At 37.0% G+C, this 13,936-nt stretch overlaps 1 protein-coding gene and 1 long non-coding RNA gene across 2 annotated transcripts in view; both read left to right on the top strand.

Annotated features, from left to right (window-relative positions):
- Positions 1-13,936, top strand: part of LOC126504897 (uncharacterized) — a 153,042-nt gene that overhangs the window by 47,640 nt on the left and 91,466 nt on the right. The gene's annotated exons all lie outside the window — the stretch shown is intronic.
- The window catches only part of Bche (butyrylcholinesterase), a 48,335-nt gene that overhangs the window by 3,702 nt on the left and 30,697 nt on the right, over positions 1-13,936 (top strand). Inside the window, exon 2 of the mRNA XM_050147475.1 lies at positions 2,892-4,419. Within this exon, the coding sequence (XP_050003432.1) occupies positions 2,900-4,419 (1,520 nt within the window). The 5' untranslated portion in view covers positions 2,892-2,899. The remainder of the gene's footprint in view (positions 1-2,891; positions 4,420-13,936) is intronic.

Below are 13,936 nucleotides of genomic sequence, written 5' to 3'. Positions count from 1 at the left end.
ATATATATTCCAAGCAAATAACAATGGAGGTAGCTGTATTTACTGCACACGAAACTGCTGAAGAACTGTTTCTGTGTGCATGCAATTGTGCACATGGTCATCTGTATGTATTCATGTACAGAGTGTTTTTAGTGCATTTGTGTCCTCAGGTACGCTCACATGGTCGGTGGAGGCAAGGGGTTGATGTCAAGTGTCTTCATTGATCACTTTCCACTTTCGTTTCAGAACGGGTCTCCTACAGACCCAAGTCTCACAGATTCTTCTTGACAGTCTGCCTATCAAGCCCCTAGGATCTCCTCCTTTTCCCTCTCCTGAATTGTCTTGGTCACAGAGGGGCACCACCACACCTGGATTTTTATTGTGGGATGGTGTTTCTGAGCAAAAGTCCTGGTTGTTGAGCAAGTCCTATACCAATGATGGCAAAAGTTTAAGTTATCAAAAATTGCTAGAAATTGAAATTATTAGCATTTAATTCAATCTTTATAAGATAATATTTAAGCAAAACCCAAGAAAAACAGCCCAGATCATCTTTCCAGTGGACAGAAAGGGAACCTGCCCTACAGGTCACACACCCAGAGACAACAGTCAGGGGTCCTAGGCTAGCTTACTGAAATATGCTTGGAACAGACAGGTCCAGGACCTTGTCATTTTCTCTTGTCAAAGCTGATTTTCAAAAATGACAAAAACAAACAAACAAACAAACAAAAACCCCTCCACATGGCTGTTTCTGTTCTCTTTATTAAAGAGAAAGGGTATTGTTATTATCAGGGAAAAAGTACAGAAAGTCAGGAAGAGCAGAAATCAATACATACCTCCTGTCCAAATATCAAATTACCTCAGTACCTGTCAGGTTCCCAGACCTCTACCTTATCATTATATGTTTGACTATCATTACTTACAAATTACACTCACTGTGAGTACAATATTTAAGTATCCCATGAAACTTACAATAGTATGTTTCAATAACACATTTAATGGATCTTAGCACACACCCAATTGTATCAAAAATACATTATGAAACAACAACAAAAACCTCAAGTGACTTGATTTTAAAACCTAAACATATTATCATAGCCATCAACTCATACATAGACTTATTTACATGAAACAAGTTTAATTTGGACAGATACAGATATTAATAAAATTATCCAAAGATGTAGTCATAAAGTGTTGGGTTCAAAAACAAATGTTGCTATTATGGTTTATCTTATTTATGTGTTTATTGGGATTTCATTGCTAGATTTCCCGTGAGCAGGGGTAAATGATACTGATTTAAAATTAGCATCTTATAGGTATAAAGTGTGGGAAGGTGATTTGATGGGTAAAGGGTGGAAAAAGAGAAGGAATTCTGAGTTGTCTTCTGATTTTCAACTTAAACTGTGGGACACTTGTCCCACCTCACAATTAAAACAAATGTAAGTAAACTAAAAATAAGATATTCTTCATGGTCAGAGAACATAGGTCTCACATCTGTTTCTTTCTCATGGCCTAGCAAAACAAACTTGATTATACATACAGAAAGTCTTAGGAAATGGTTGGTGATGATAGGATTAGTTTCCTGAGCAGGCAGGTGAGATTTAAAACTAGAGCATTAGAAAAGGTTACAGGAGGTCTGTGCATTTGTGAGTGCTTGCCATTGTTATGCGGATGGAAACCAGTGTCTGTTAATGAATATTTTAATTGTGTTTCTTGAAACTATATAAATGAACATTGATTCCTTTTTAATATTTGCATTATGTTTTTATATTCCTTTTTATCCTATGGAGTTTGGAAAGTTTTATTTCAAAGAAACTGATTTTTATGTTATGAATTGTAATAACACTGTGACCAGACAAAAGAGTCTTCATATGACCATAAATAAATATTACCTAACTACAATATTAGATACATTTCATTTTGTAGTTTACAAAGATCACTGTTGCCTCTTCCACTTATTCCAGTCATTTCTCAGCATTGGGTCCTCTGATTTCAATGACTTGTGTACACCGTAAAAATGCATGAGTATCCATGACTTTGATAGCAAATATATTTAACTACTTTATGTTTGCTTCAATCAGTTTACAAATTATTTGTTGTTAGCCTTGTAAAATGTCTGTCTAGGCCAATGTCATCTCTCACATAAATATCACTTGGGTCTCCCACCGAGGAAATTGTGATTCTCACAGAAAACTCTCATCTTTATCAAAAAAATTGAGAGAACTTCCCTTAAACCTACAGGTAATACGGCTCAGCAGCCTGTGTTTAATAGCCAGAGGAAAAAACTGGCTTGTTAGTGTTGGTATTTGTAACTAAATTACATTTGCCTAATTTTTAACATTTTGCAAATAAATTGTCTCAATTTTCTTTTGAAACAAACTAAGATTGTATAAAAGAAAAATATACTTAAGGGGGGGCTATTAAAAAAACATGGAATACAGGAAGACAGTTCATGATCAGTGCCTCGAGATTTCTCAATATTCTTAACTGACTTCCGTCATTCTGCCATGCTATTTGAGAAAACAATTGTGTTTTCCCCTCCAGTCACGTACAAATTACTTCTGACATGTCCACTCGTAGCTAGTCCTCATTTAATGTAGCCATGTGTACTGAACGATAGCATACACACCTGGGACAAACTGGAGTGCTTAAACTTCTTTCATATACTTAAAAATGTTTTTTTTTTTCAAGGCAAGATCATATATATTTCCTTGCTATGTTTTTTTTCCCTAAGTGGTTAGCAATTGATTTTTCTTCTTAGTACTTATACATATCCAATGTTTACTAATATATTCATTAGGTCTTATAAATTTAGGGTAACTAGGAACTACTGTATTTTAGTGACTCATCATCATTGGGCCATAACACAGCATCTCCAAGGCTGTTGAAACCTTTTGCTCTTACTTTTCTCTTAGAAATCAGCATGCAGTTCCGGGGCACCACCGTCACAGAGACCCACTTCCTCCCGTACATTTTTCTTCTCTGCCTGTTTTTTGGGAAGTCACCCGCTGAAGAAGACTTCATAGTCACAACCAAGGCTGGTAGAGTCCGGGGACTGAGCCTACCTGTTCTCGGTGGCACAGTGACTGCCTTTCTAGGGATTCCCTACGCACAGCCTCCTCTTGGTAGGCTAAGATTCAAAAAGCCACAACCCTTAAACAAGTGGTCTGGCATCCAGAATGCCACCAAATATGCGAATTCCTGTTATCAGAACATAGATCAAGCCTTCCCCGGTTTCCAGGGGTCGGAAATGTGGAACCCGAACACGAACCTCAGCGAAGACTGCTTGTATCTGAATGTTTGGATTCCAGCACCTAAACCGAAAAATGCTACCGTCATGGTATGGATTTACGGTGGTGGCTTTCAAACTGGGACATCCTCTCTACCTGTTTATGATGGGAAATTTCTAGCTCGGGTTGAAGGTGTTATTGTAGTTTCAATGAACTATAGGGTAGGTGCCCTAGGATTTCTAGCTTTACCAGGAAATTCTGAGGCTCCGGGAAACATGGGTTTGTTTGATCAACAGTTGGCACTTCACTGGGTCCAAAGAAACATAGCTGCCTTCGGAGGGAATCCTAAAAGTGTAACGCTTTTTGGAGAAAGTGCAGGAGCAGCCTCTGTGAACTTTCATTTGCTTTGTCCCCAAAGTTACCCCTTGTTTACCAGAGCCATTCTGGAAAGTGGCTCCTCTAATGCCCCCTGGGCAGTAATGTCTCCGGAGGAAGCCAGAAACCGAACTTGGACCTTAGCTAAATTTACTGGCTGCTCAAAGGAGAATGAGACGGAGATGATTAAATGCCTTCAAAATAAAGACCCTCAGGAAATTCTTCTGCATGAAAGGTTCATTCTCCCCACTGATTCCCTCTTATCGGTTTATTTTGGTCCAACGGTGGATGGCGATTTTCTCACTGATATACCCCACACACTGCTCCAACTCGGACAAGTGAAAAAAACTCAGATCTTAGTGGGCGTTAACAAAGATGAAGGGTCATCTTTTCTAGTGTATGGGGCTCCTGGCTTCAGCAAAGACAATGACAGTCTCATCACTCGGAGGGAACTTCAAGAAGGTTTAGATATGTATTTCCCTGGCGTGAGCAGCTTGGGAAAGGAAGCAATTCTTTTTTACTATGTGGATTGGTTAGGTGACCAGACACCGGAAGTTTACCGGGAGGCTTTGGACGATGTTGTTGGGGATTACAATCTCATCTGCCCTGCACTGGAGCTTACCAAGACATTTTCAGACCTTAAAAATGATGCTTTTTTCTACTATTTCGAACACCTGTCTTCCAAACTTCCTTGGCCTGAATGGATGGGTGTGATGCACGGCTCTGAAATCGAATTTGTCTTTGGTTTACCTCTGGAAAGCGGAGCGAATTATACGAGAGCTGAGGAAAATTTGAGTCGATCCATAATGAAATTTTGGGCAAATTTTGCAAAATACGGGTAAGTGCTGATTTCTATAACCGTCGCCTGGTGTTGTTTTGCTTCACTTTGCTTGGCCTCTACTGCAGACTTCATTAGAAGCATAGAAGCATTTCCAGTACCTTCTCTTACTAGCTAAGCTGCCTTTGTAGCTCATTATGTGGTGAATTTCAGCTTTGTTTCTCAGTGCTTAAGAAAAATTACCGGAAAATTTTTCTGTAAACTATTTTTTTTTTTACTTCATTTCCAAAACGTTTCAAAAACACTTTAATGATGTTAACCAAAGTTTGGAAGTAAATGCTTGCATCAGAATTACAATAGGTTACTAGGTTTAAGAAAAAGAAAGAATGTGTCTTCTCATTGTCTATAGCCTGGGTCAGTGACATCGGGCAGAGGAGTAAGTATGTCCCTCTTAGGAATATGAATGTGGAGAGAAGATGAGGCAGTTCTCCTACCCCCTTAAACTCAAGTCTCATAGCATCAGAGTTTTGCAATTTGGCTCTAGAAGATTCTATCAGACCTTTGAGGTAGCCTGCTTCACTTGACTTATGTTTATCTAAATTGTTTTTCTATTGGAAGAGTTTTGTGGCTAGCTTTCATCTCATCTTCGTGATGTTGTTCTGGACTCATAATAAAATGTAGGCTATCCCTAGTTGCAAATGGATCCACTGGGCCTTGTCTTCAGTAGGATATTGCGGAGTTGATACAGTTCACTAGAAATCATACTTTGGATTTATCCTTTTCTGGATTAGCAATATGAGAAATTACAGTCTCTCATGATGTTGGATATCCCTGACAGTGAGAATTTAGCTCCAGCCCACACACTTTGTAGCAAAGCAGCCAGCTGTCTTGACATTCTACCTTGCTAAGCTACACTAGTTCCTCTAAGTCTATTTTCAATATTGCCTGCTCCGTCATAAGTAGAGTCTAGGTTTACTCCATCATAAACCTAGAAGCATGTATAATCTCTTGGAATTTACCTCCCCCCCCTTATTCTTCTAATCTTTAAGACAGGCTTTCCCTATATTGCTCAAGCTGGCCTGACGTTGATGTTTGCAAATTTTAAAACAGTTCATATTTTCACATTAATAATAAACTAATAATTCCCCTGTTCCCATTAACAGAGTTAATAGAATATGTCTAATATCTTATTTATGATACATAGCTTCAGATCAAAGAGGAGAGTCTTTGACATTTAATGGAATAGTTTAACCCTAATTAAGTACACTTCTGATGAGTGAATTTTCCTGGGGAATAAATGAAGGCTGGCTTATTAATTATAATGTGAAACTTATAAAATGATATTTATAAAACAAATCATAAAAGTTTAAAATAGCCTTACAAAGTAGAATATCCTCACGATAGATTTCACTGTTAAGACAATTTTCCTCAGACTCCATATGTTTAGTTGAACAAAGGAAGATGTCATGTATGCTTTGAAATGAATGATAATACTAACAAGTGATAATATTAAGTGAACTTCAGCCGAGGTAAAGGGGCCAAGTGCTACTTTAGACATGCTTGGATTCTACACTTCTCAAGTTTAGACAATTTGCCTTATATACCACCCAGCTGGACATGGAGGACTGACTGTGGACTTGGAGCCCATTTTGGGGTGGTGAAAAGTATGATCTAATGCCTAGAACACCAAACAAACACTTAATATTTCAAAATGTTAGCAACACCAAGATTGAGAACATGTGATAGCCTGTGTTTCCCCACACTCCCAAAATGTGTTTTCAAGAAAGGAAAAGTGAGTGATAGGTCTCCTTAGTGCCTTATTCCACAGGGAAATGCAAGTGCACTATCTGCCCATTCTGCAGCCCCAGGATGCAGGACAATCAGCCGCAATAGGGATCAAGTCAAAGCAGAAACTCAGTTTATTAGTGTGAGCATCAGCTTTTATAGGTTAAGTGACATCATGTGATGTGGGGGTACCTCCAGCCAATGAGAGACAGCTGTCTCCTCCTCACTTGGTAGCTTTGAGACTATCCTTTAAACTTGAGCCAGGCTTTTTTCTCTGTCCTACAGACCTCGAGGTAAAGGCCCTGAGATGATTTTGGCCCAGCAGAAAAGTAGGCTGTGGCTCTTTAAAATGTTGGCACCCATGCTATCAGAATATCTGAACTTTTCTCTCTATTAATCTTCATGTCCTAGCCAATATTAAAGAGAGGTGGAGTTGGATTTGAAGCTGTGCTTATCATTTAGGAAGGAGAATTTCATGTTTCCACCACAGTTCCAATCAATTACTCTTACATGTTAGTTAAATATATGTGGGATGCTCATACACTTCATTGGTATATAATTTTCATACCTAGTCTGATAAACTTTGACTAATATCTATAATTCATCATCCTGCAGAGTTGTTCATTCTGCATGGCTCTTTTCTTATTTCGTTTTCATGCTTGCTCAGCACCCTGCATAGACTTCAGTCTGACAACTTTTGATCTGTCCAATATGCCTGTAATCAGACTAACAACTCAGAAATGCCTGATTTAGGTATTTTGGTTAGATTGTTTTTGGCTCTTAGAGGAAGCATTGTCATTATAGACGAAGACATCTCATTTAACATTGTTTGAGTCTTCTATAGTTTTTATTTTACTTTATTCCTCCATAATTGGAGTTACTGACTTTGTAAGCTGCCAGGTGGGTGCTGGGAATTGAACCTGGGACCTCAGGAAGGACAGCCTGGGAGGATAGCCAGTTTTTTTTTTTTTTTTTTTTTTTTTTTTTTTTTTTTTTTTTTTTTTTTTTTTTTTTTTTTTTACCACTGAGCCATTTCCTCAGGCTTGTATTATAAGTTTTTTAAGGTATATGTGATACAATGATCCCTATGACTTTTTTTAATGTTATTTCATCTTCCTTCCTGCTTCTGTATTTACATTTCCTCTCACTAAGTAGAACTTTTTTTTGTGTTTTATTTATAGTTGCTACTTTTTGAAGAAATTTGTTTGTGTATTTTTATTTAATGTGGAGCATTTTGTCCATATATATACTAAATATGCCTCTGATTATCTTGGAGGCCATGAATGCATAAATCCAGGAATTGTAATTACAGCCACTTGTCAGCTACCATGTAGGTATTTGGAACTGAAATCAGGACATTTGGAAAAGTAAGAAATGCTAAATGCTTTTAATCACAGAACCAACTCCTTAGCCTACTTCTTCATCTGAGACATGGGCTTCTGTTTCTCACAGATTATACTACACTTCAATAACCTATCTATAAGGATTATTTTTCTGCTTGGGAATATTATGAACAGTTTTGTGAATGTCTTTGTATAATATGTTATACTATAATTTCTTTTTTGGGGAATGAAGGAACACAGAAATAGGGATTTCTGGTATGCTGTTGGGGACCCTTCCCCAATCTCCTGGGTTATGGATGACCCTGGGTAGTGCTGCAGAAATCAGAACATGGGATGCAGGGTAGAAGATACAACTGCATACTTTATTGCAAAGCTAGTGCTCTTTTTATAATACTCAAATCATGATTCAAACTAGGTTCCCATAATATATGAAAATGGTATCATAGCCTAGTCACTTGGTGGCTACTAATTTCATGCCCTAGCTAATCTAAACAAAAGCTCGGTGTTATGAGAAAAACTCTTGTTGTAATATAATATGTAAAAACACCTCATCAGAAGACAAACCACAACCTAATCAGAGCCTTTGAACTACAGTGCACATCTGTGTTCTCAAGGACTGACCATTGGCAAGGCACTCTACTGATGGGAGAGGTGTGCCTCCAACCAACTTGGTTTGCCAAGCCTATCAGCAAGAATGCTACCTCCAGTCTCCCTTGCACAGAGTTTCTATGCAGTTCAAAACCGGCCCTCTACAGTGTGCCAACACAGTCAGTACTCTGCATCTTCAAGGAGACTCGGAATAATCATTTTTTTTTAAACTATTCTAGTTCTGCACCAAGATCTGATGGTGGTTTAGTGCATGCTTTCTCTCTCTCTCTCTTTCTCTCTCTCTCTCTTCCTCTCCGAACGTGTGTGTGTGTGTGTGTGTGTGTGTGTGTGTGTGTGTGTGTGTGTGTGACGGCATGGATAAGGGCGGAGAGAGGACTAATATTAGACTACATGCGATATGGAGATAAATTTAAATTTGTGAAGGACTGTCATCTGGCCATCTGTTCCAATTCTTATCAGACATATAATTAGATTTTGTGATAGATAATAGTTCGTGTGGTGGTTCCAGACTGAAGAAAAATATACTTACTCTCCGATTCTGTAATTATTTGTGGTATATTATCATAATTAACCCTAACAGAACATTTTGATGACTTTGCAGAAAAACCAAGCCTAAAATCCCCATGGATATATTTTGTCCCTACCTTGACAGTTTGGATTTTTACTATTTCAGCTCTCTCTTCCCCTAGGAATAGGTAAGGACTTACTTAGAAATAGATGAAACGATAAATGCTAACTGCAGCATAACTGGAAGTTCTTAGAATATAAATGTAGGCAAAAAATCTGATGCATTAATAGAACTTATTTGAAAAGGACATATTGCATTATGGGACAATTTAAAGTCTAGCTTACATTACCCCGGGAACTATTTCAAAGAAAAATCACTATTTTACCATCAATAATAGCAAAATGAGAGAAGGGAGATTCAGATGTTCCCCTCCACCAAAGACTGGATCCATGAAGAAGGGTATAAAAGAAAATATGCTTCAATGAATATTTTGGAATACACTGTTTTTGTGTGGTTTGGGTAGATGTTATGTTACAATAAGAAGGCATCTTAAACCAGAAACCAATATTTATCACATCCATTTACTTGGAGTAATGCAATTTGTCTTCTATTCATTTCCAAATGTCATCTATAGTTTGAAAATATATAACATTAGCCCATTTGTACATATATCCATCTTTTGTTTTGTTTTGCTTTTGGCTTTTTGAGACAGGTTTCTATCTGCCTCTGCCTCCCAAGTGCTGGAATTAGAGGCATGTGCCACCACCACCCGTTACTTGTATCCATCTTAATATTAGAATTGATGTCTTATTTTAAAAGTAATTTTTTGAAGAAAGCACATAGAAATGGATTACCAAAGATCAGACATATGCAAAGTCATAACTTTGAATATAGTATAGTAACATAATACAATAGTCAAATGTTACTGTAAATATTTTATTGTATAAAACAACACACATTTCTAACAGACAGCTCTGTCTAAACTGTGTTTAATGAGAATTATGAGGTTCAAGAAATTCTTCCTTTTCCCACATCCTCTTCCAGTCAGGAACACCTAGGATCCGCATGCTAAAGAGTGTTAAATCTGCATACCTAATGGGTTCTTTCCTACTTCATCTCATCATGATAGATGCTATTATATTAACCTGAAAGCATTAACTATTGACTTTTTTATAAGTTAAGTGTCAATATTAATGGGGTAATAGCCTTACATAGTTTTTAACTTTCTAAAATTTAAATATATTTTAATGATATTCTTGCCCTTTCCCAAGCTTTTTCAAGGTCATCTCCTACCCACGAACATTAGGTCTGTTGTCAAAAATCAAAGCAAAAAAACAAACAAACAAACAAACAAACAAACAAACCATCAAAGCAAAAACCAAATAAATACACATACACACATAGACACACACACACATACATATAAAATGCAACAGACAGTCCAAACCTAGAATACAAAAAAACACTATTCAAGTTATAATAAAAAAATTTATAACCAAATAAAAGCACACACACGTACCAGGCAGAGAAACAGACTGATATATCAGCACATGAGTGTATTGCAGAGATTTTATCATTAGTGCTATTAATTTAATTTCATGTTATATCATGACTAACTCATTCATTTTATTTAATCATTTACATTTAGAAAGTGAAGCTTTTAGATAAAATGCAAGGCATTTAATTAGAAGTGAAGCTACCTGTGACTTGGATTGTGTGGGGTACAGAGAGGAGGAATCAGGAGACAGAAAAGTAAGAGAAAATAAATAAAGCTTTCAGGTATTATAAACATCAAAATAGAAATGAAGGTTTATTTCATATTTTATTCCAGAGGAAACAAAATGTTTTGTGACCCTCTGACTTATCACATATCCTAACTTCTACGACCATGGCTTTAACTATTTATTCTTTTCCTTTCTCTTAAGAAGGAGTATCATTTATGCAAAAGTAGCATTGAATTTATGAGCTCAGAAGATTCTTGCATTTCTGCCTCCCCAATAACTGGGAAGGGAGCAGAATTAGAGCTGTCAGTTCAGGTCAAAGGAGAAAATGAACAACAATACACTGAAATTGAATTGTCTCAAACTAACAGCAAAATATGAAACCAAAAAGTGAAGATGGGGCAAAATCTAAGGTGGGCCCATGATATTGGCCCCAGCCACAAACCATGTGGAGTTTTAAATGTGTCCTTGAAAATTCAGGACAATAATATGATTCTTAGAGAATTAACATTTAAAATAGAATGCATATGATTATGATTAAGCCTAGTCTTTAATGAAAGTGCTTTTCACTTCACATATTAGCAAGCATAACTTAGCTTATCATGAAGACAGGATGGCTCAAGAAAGTACTGATCGAAGAATATTTGGACTAATTATTTTGAGATATAGTGTTGCCCCTGTCACTAGCAAGCGTCCCTGTGTATGAGCTGCTGACGTATCCTAGCTCCCTGCTTAGTTCTTCATCTCATTATCACAGCGGTACTCATCGCTGTCAGCAGGTGGAAGTAAGATTGTGGGGCTTAAAAGCTTGCATTGCTCACGTCGGCACAGCTCTTAGTACAAACCGGTGTTTCAAGCTGAGTTCTGTCTGCAGTGGAGAAACCAAGGTATATCTTCCCTAGCCTTCGTTCTGTTCCTAAGAGAAGTTCTGTGTATCCTTTGGGGCAGGGAAAAAGGCAACCATTCCATTTTTACCTAGGAATGAAATAGGAATACTAATTTTTTCTTTTCTGCGTTGTTTTTGGATATTTGAGAAACAATATACAAAATACCTTATGTTGCTCCGGTTTAAGTGGGATTGCCACATAAAGTATAGGACATTTCTTAAAAGATCAAATAAAAATAATTAACTATTAATAAAATAACATCTCATCATTCTTTATGGAACATTGTTATACTGAAAACCAAACATTAATGAAGATTCTGACTGCGTAAGAGAGTGAGGCCTTGGCACTAAGTCCCAGAAGGTTTCCATCATGGTAGCAGAGATCAACATGGTGGCAATGAATCACATGGTCCTGGTCTTTTTTCAGTATTTTGTATATATTTCCCAAAGAACAATCTCAGCTGGTCATTAGGTACACATTTTTAATTCCAGGTTCTAAAGTATGAGATAGAGGTATCTGGAGACCGAGACTACCTTGGACTACATATTGAGTTCAAAGCCAACCCAAATAACATACCAAGGTGTCTGAAAAGAAACAAAATTAGAGACTGGTGTGTGTGGGGGGGGGGGGGTGAAACTTGTTTGGTTCCCAGCTTCCGGGTTAGCTTAGACCTGATATAATCACACTGAAACTGTACTAATTAAAATCACTGCTTGGCCTATTAGTTCTAACTTCTTACTGTCTAACTCCTACATCTGAATTTAACCCATCTCCATTAATCTGTGTATCAGCATGTGGCAGTGGTTTACCGGCATGTCTGACTCTGGCTGCTCCATGGTGTAGCCTGACTCTGCCCTTCTTCCTCCCAGCATACAGCCTAGCTTTTCCTGCCTAGTTCTGTTCTGCCCTTGACATAGCTCAAAGCAGTTCTTTATTCATTAATGGTAATCACAGCACACAGATAGGACTCCCACATCAAGAGACTAATGCAACTTAAATGAATTACATTTTAAATTGTTACCAGCTGAGCAGAAGTGCTTGCTTTCAATAGAGCCCTTTTCATGCCTAGACCTGTACATTGGCAGAATGGTCTCACAACTTTTATGCTGGTGCTGTAGCTAAGGTAGCTAAACTTTTTGATTAGCTGGTAGACACATTCAAATAATTTGTATTGCTTAAATCCTTAAAGATTGTTAAGAGCTGTGATTTATAATTTACCCTTGTAGCCAGAGAAACATTTCCATTTTATTTCATGTGCTTTGTGAATGACTCATGTCTAGTCCTTACGGCACTCAATCTACTTGCGAGCCTCACTATAACACATAGAAAGTAAGAAAAGAAAAAAGAAAGTAAGAAAGGCTTTTTTTTTCTATTTTTATACTAATTATTAGTAAATTATTTCTACTTGGGGAGAGATAGTGATAATGTCTTATAGCATGCTGTGACTATGGATTCAATAGTTTTACTACAAAATGATAGGTGATAGATATAGATAGATAGATAGATAGATAGATAGATAGATAGATAGATAGATGATAGTCTGATTGAGGATTGATAGATAATACATTAAAAACCGATTTGGTGACTAGGTAGAAATATTTACTCTCCTTCCTTCTTTGTTTCTTTCTTTCTTTGTGTTTTGCTATGCAGAGATCAAACCTAGGTTCTCATGTATGTTAGACAAGCACTCTACCACTGGCTTCATCCTCAAACTTGACCTTCACATTTAGCTGAATGTTTTCTTTCAGGCTTTTGCCAGCTCTGATAAGCTCAAATCTAAACTAAAAGCATGGAGAAAAGAGAACATAGTCCCTAGCACCAAAGGTTTAGTAAAAACTAAGAAAAGTGTCAAAGAGAAAACTAGCAAAGGGTACAGAGATTGATGAGAAAATGAGAAATAACTATCAGGACCCTGCAATTGGGAATTGATCCTGACAACCGGATCAGCACAGTGGAGATGGAAGAACAAGGACTGAAGGGTGACAGAACACCTCTGTGCTGTTCAGTGTGTTCCAGGAGATGGTCCCAGAGCTCAGCAGATCTCAGCAAAACAGTACAGATTTCCCAGGAGTTTTAGTGAGCAGAGGAAAGAAGGGTTAACACTGATGGGCAAAATAATCTGCACTATTAACTTTATGAAAGAGAGAACGATTCTTTTTCCTTAGCTGGAGCGTCTTAAGCACTACAAATTGTTGTGAATTTATTTTTTTCCTGAATTTTCTTTTATTTTCTTTTCTACTCGAGAAAGGATAACCCCTTTAAATGAATGTTTTGTAAGAGTTATTTTAAAAGATGCTGAATCTTGAAATGAAGAATGAAAGAAAAATGGAAACTAGAAACCAAAATATTTGCAGAATATTTAGACTAACCCCTATTAGAACTTGCAAGCATGGATTTCATTTTTAAACAATCCGTTCCTAAAATAACTACGATAGTGCACTGTTTACTTAGAAAGATTGAGCTACTGGAAAACACATTATTCAGACCTTGTAGAATAGGGAACCACCTATATTTTTGTAAGGAAATAATTGTAGATGTTAAAGAAAACTTATATTAAACAACTGTGGAAGTTTTGAAGATATGCAGATGTTAATATTGTCTTCTTCACCATTTGACATTAAAATACTCTACCAATTTCTTAGGTTTATAATGAAGTAGATACAAAAGTGTTTAAATTATATCAGAGATATTCATCAATTATTTTCTATTTTTCCTTTTAACTAC

Source organism: Alexandromys fortis, unplaced genomic scaffold (assembly GCF_014885135.2).
Source record: "Alexandromys fortis isolate MF-2015 unplaced genomic scaffold, M_Fortis_MF-2015_v1.1 scaffold_53, whole genome shotgun sequence".
Lineage (NCBI taxonomy): Eukaryota > Metazoa > Chordata > Mammalia > Rodentia > Cricetidae > Alexandromys > Alexandromys fortis.
This window is presented reverse-complemented; position numbering and strand designations above follow the sequence as displayed.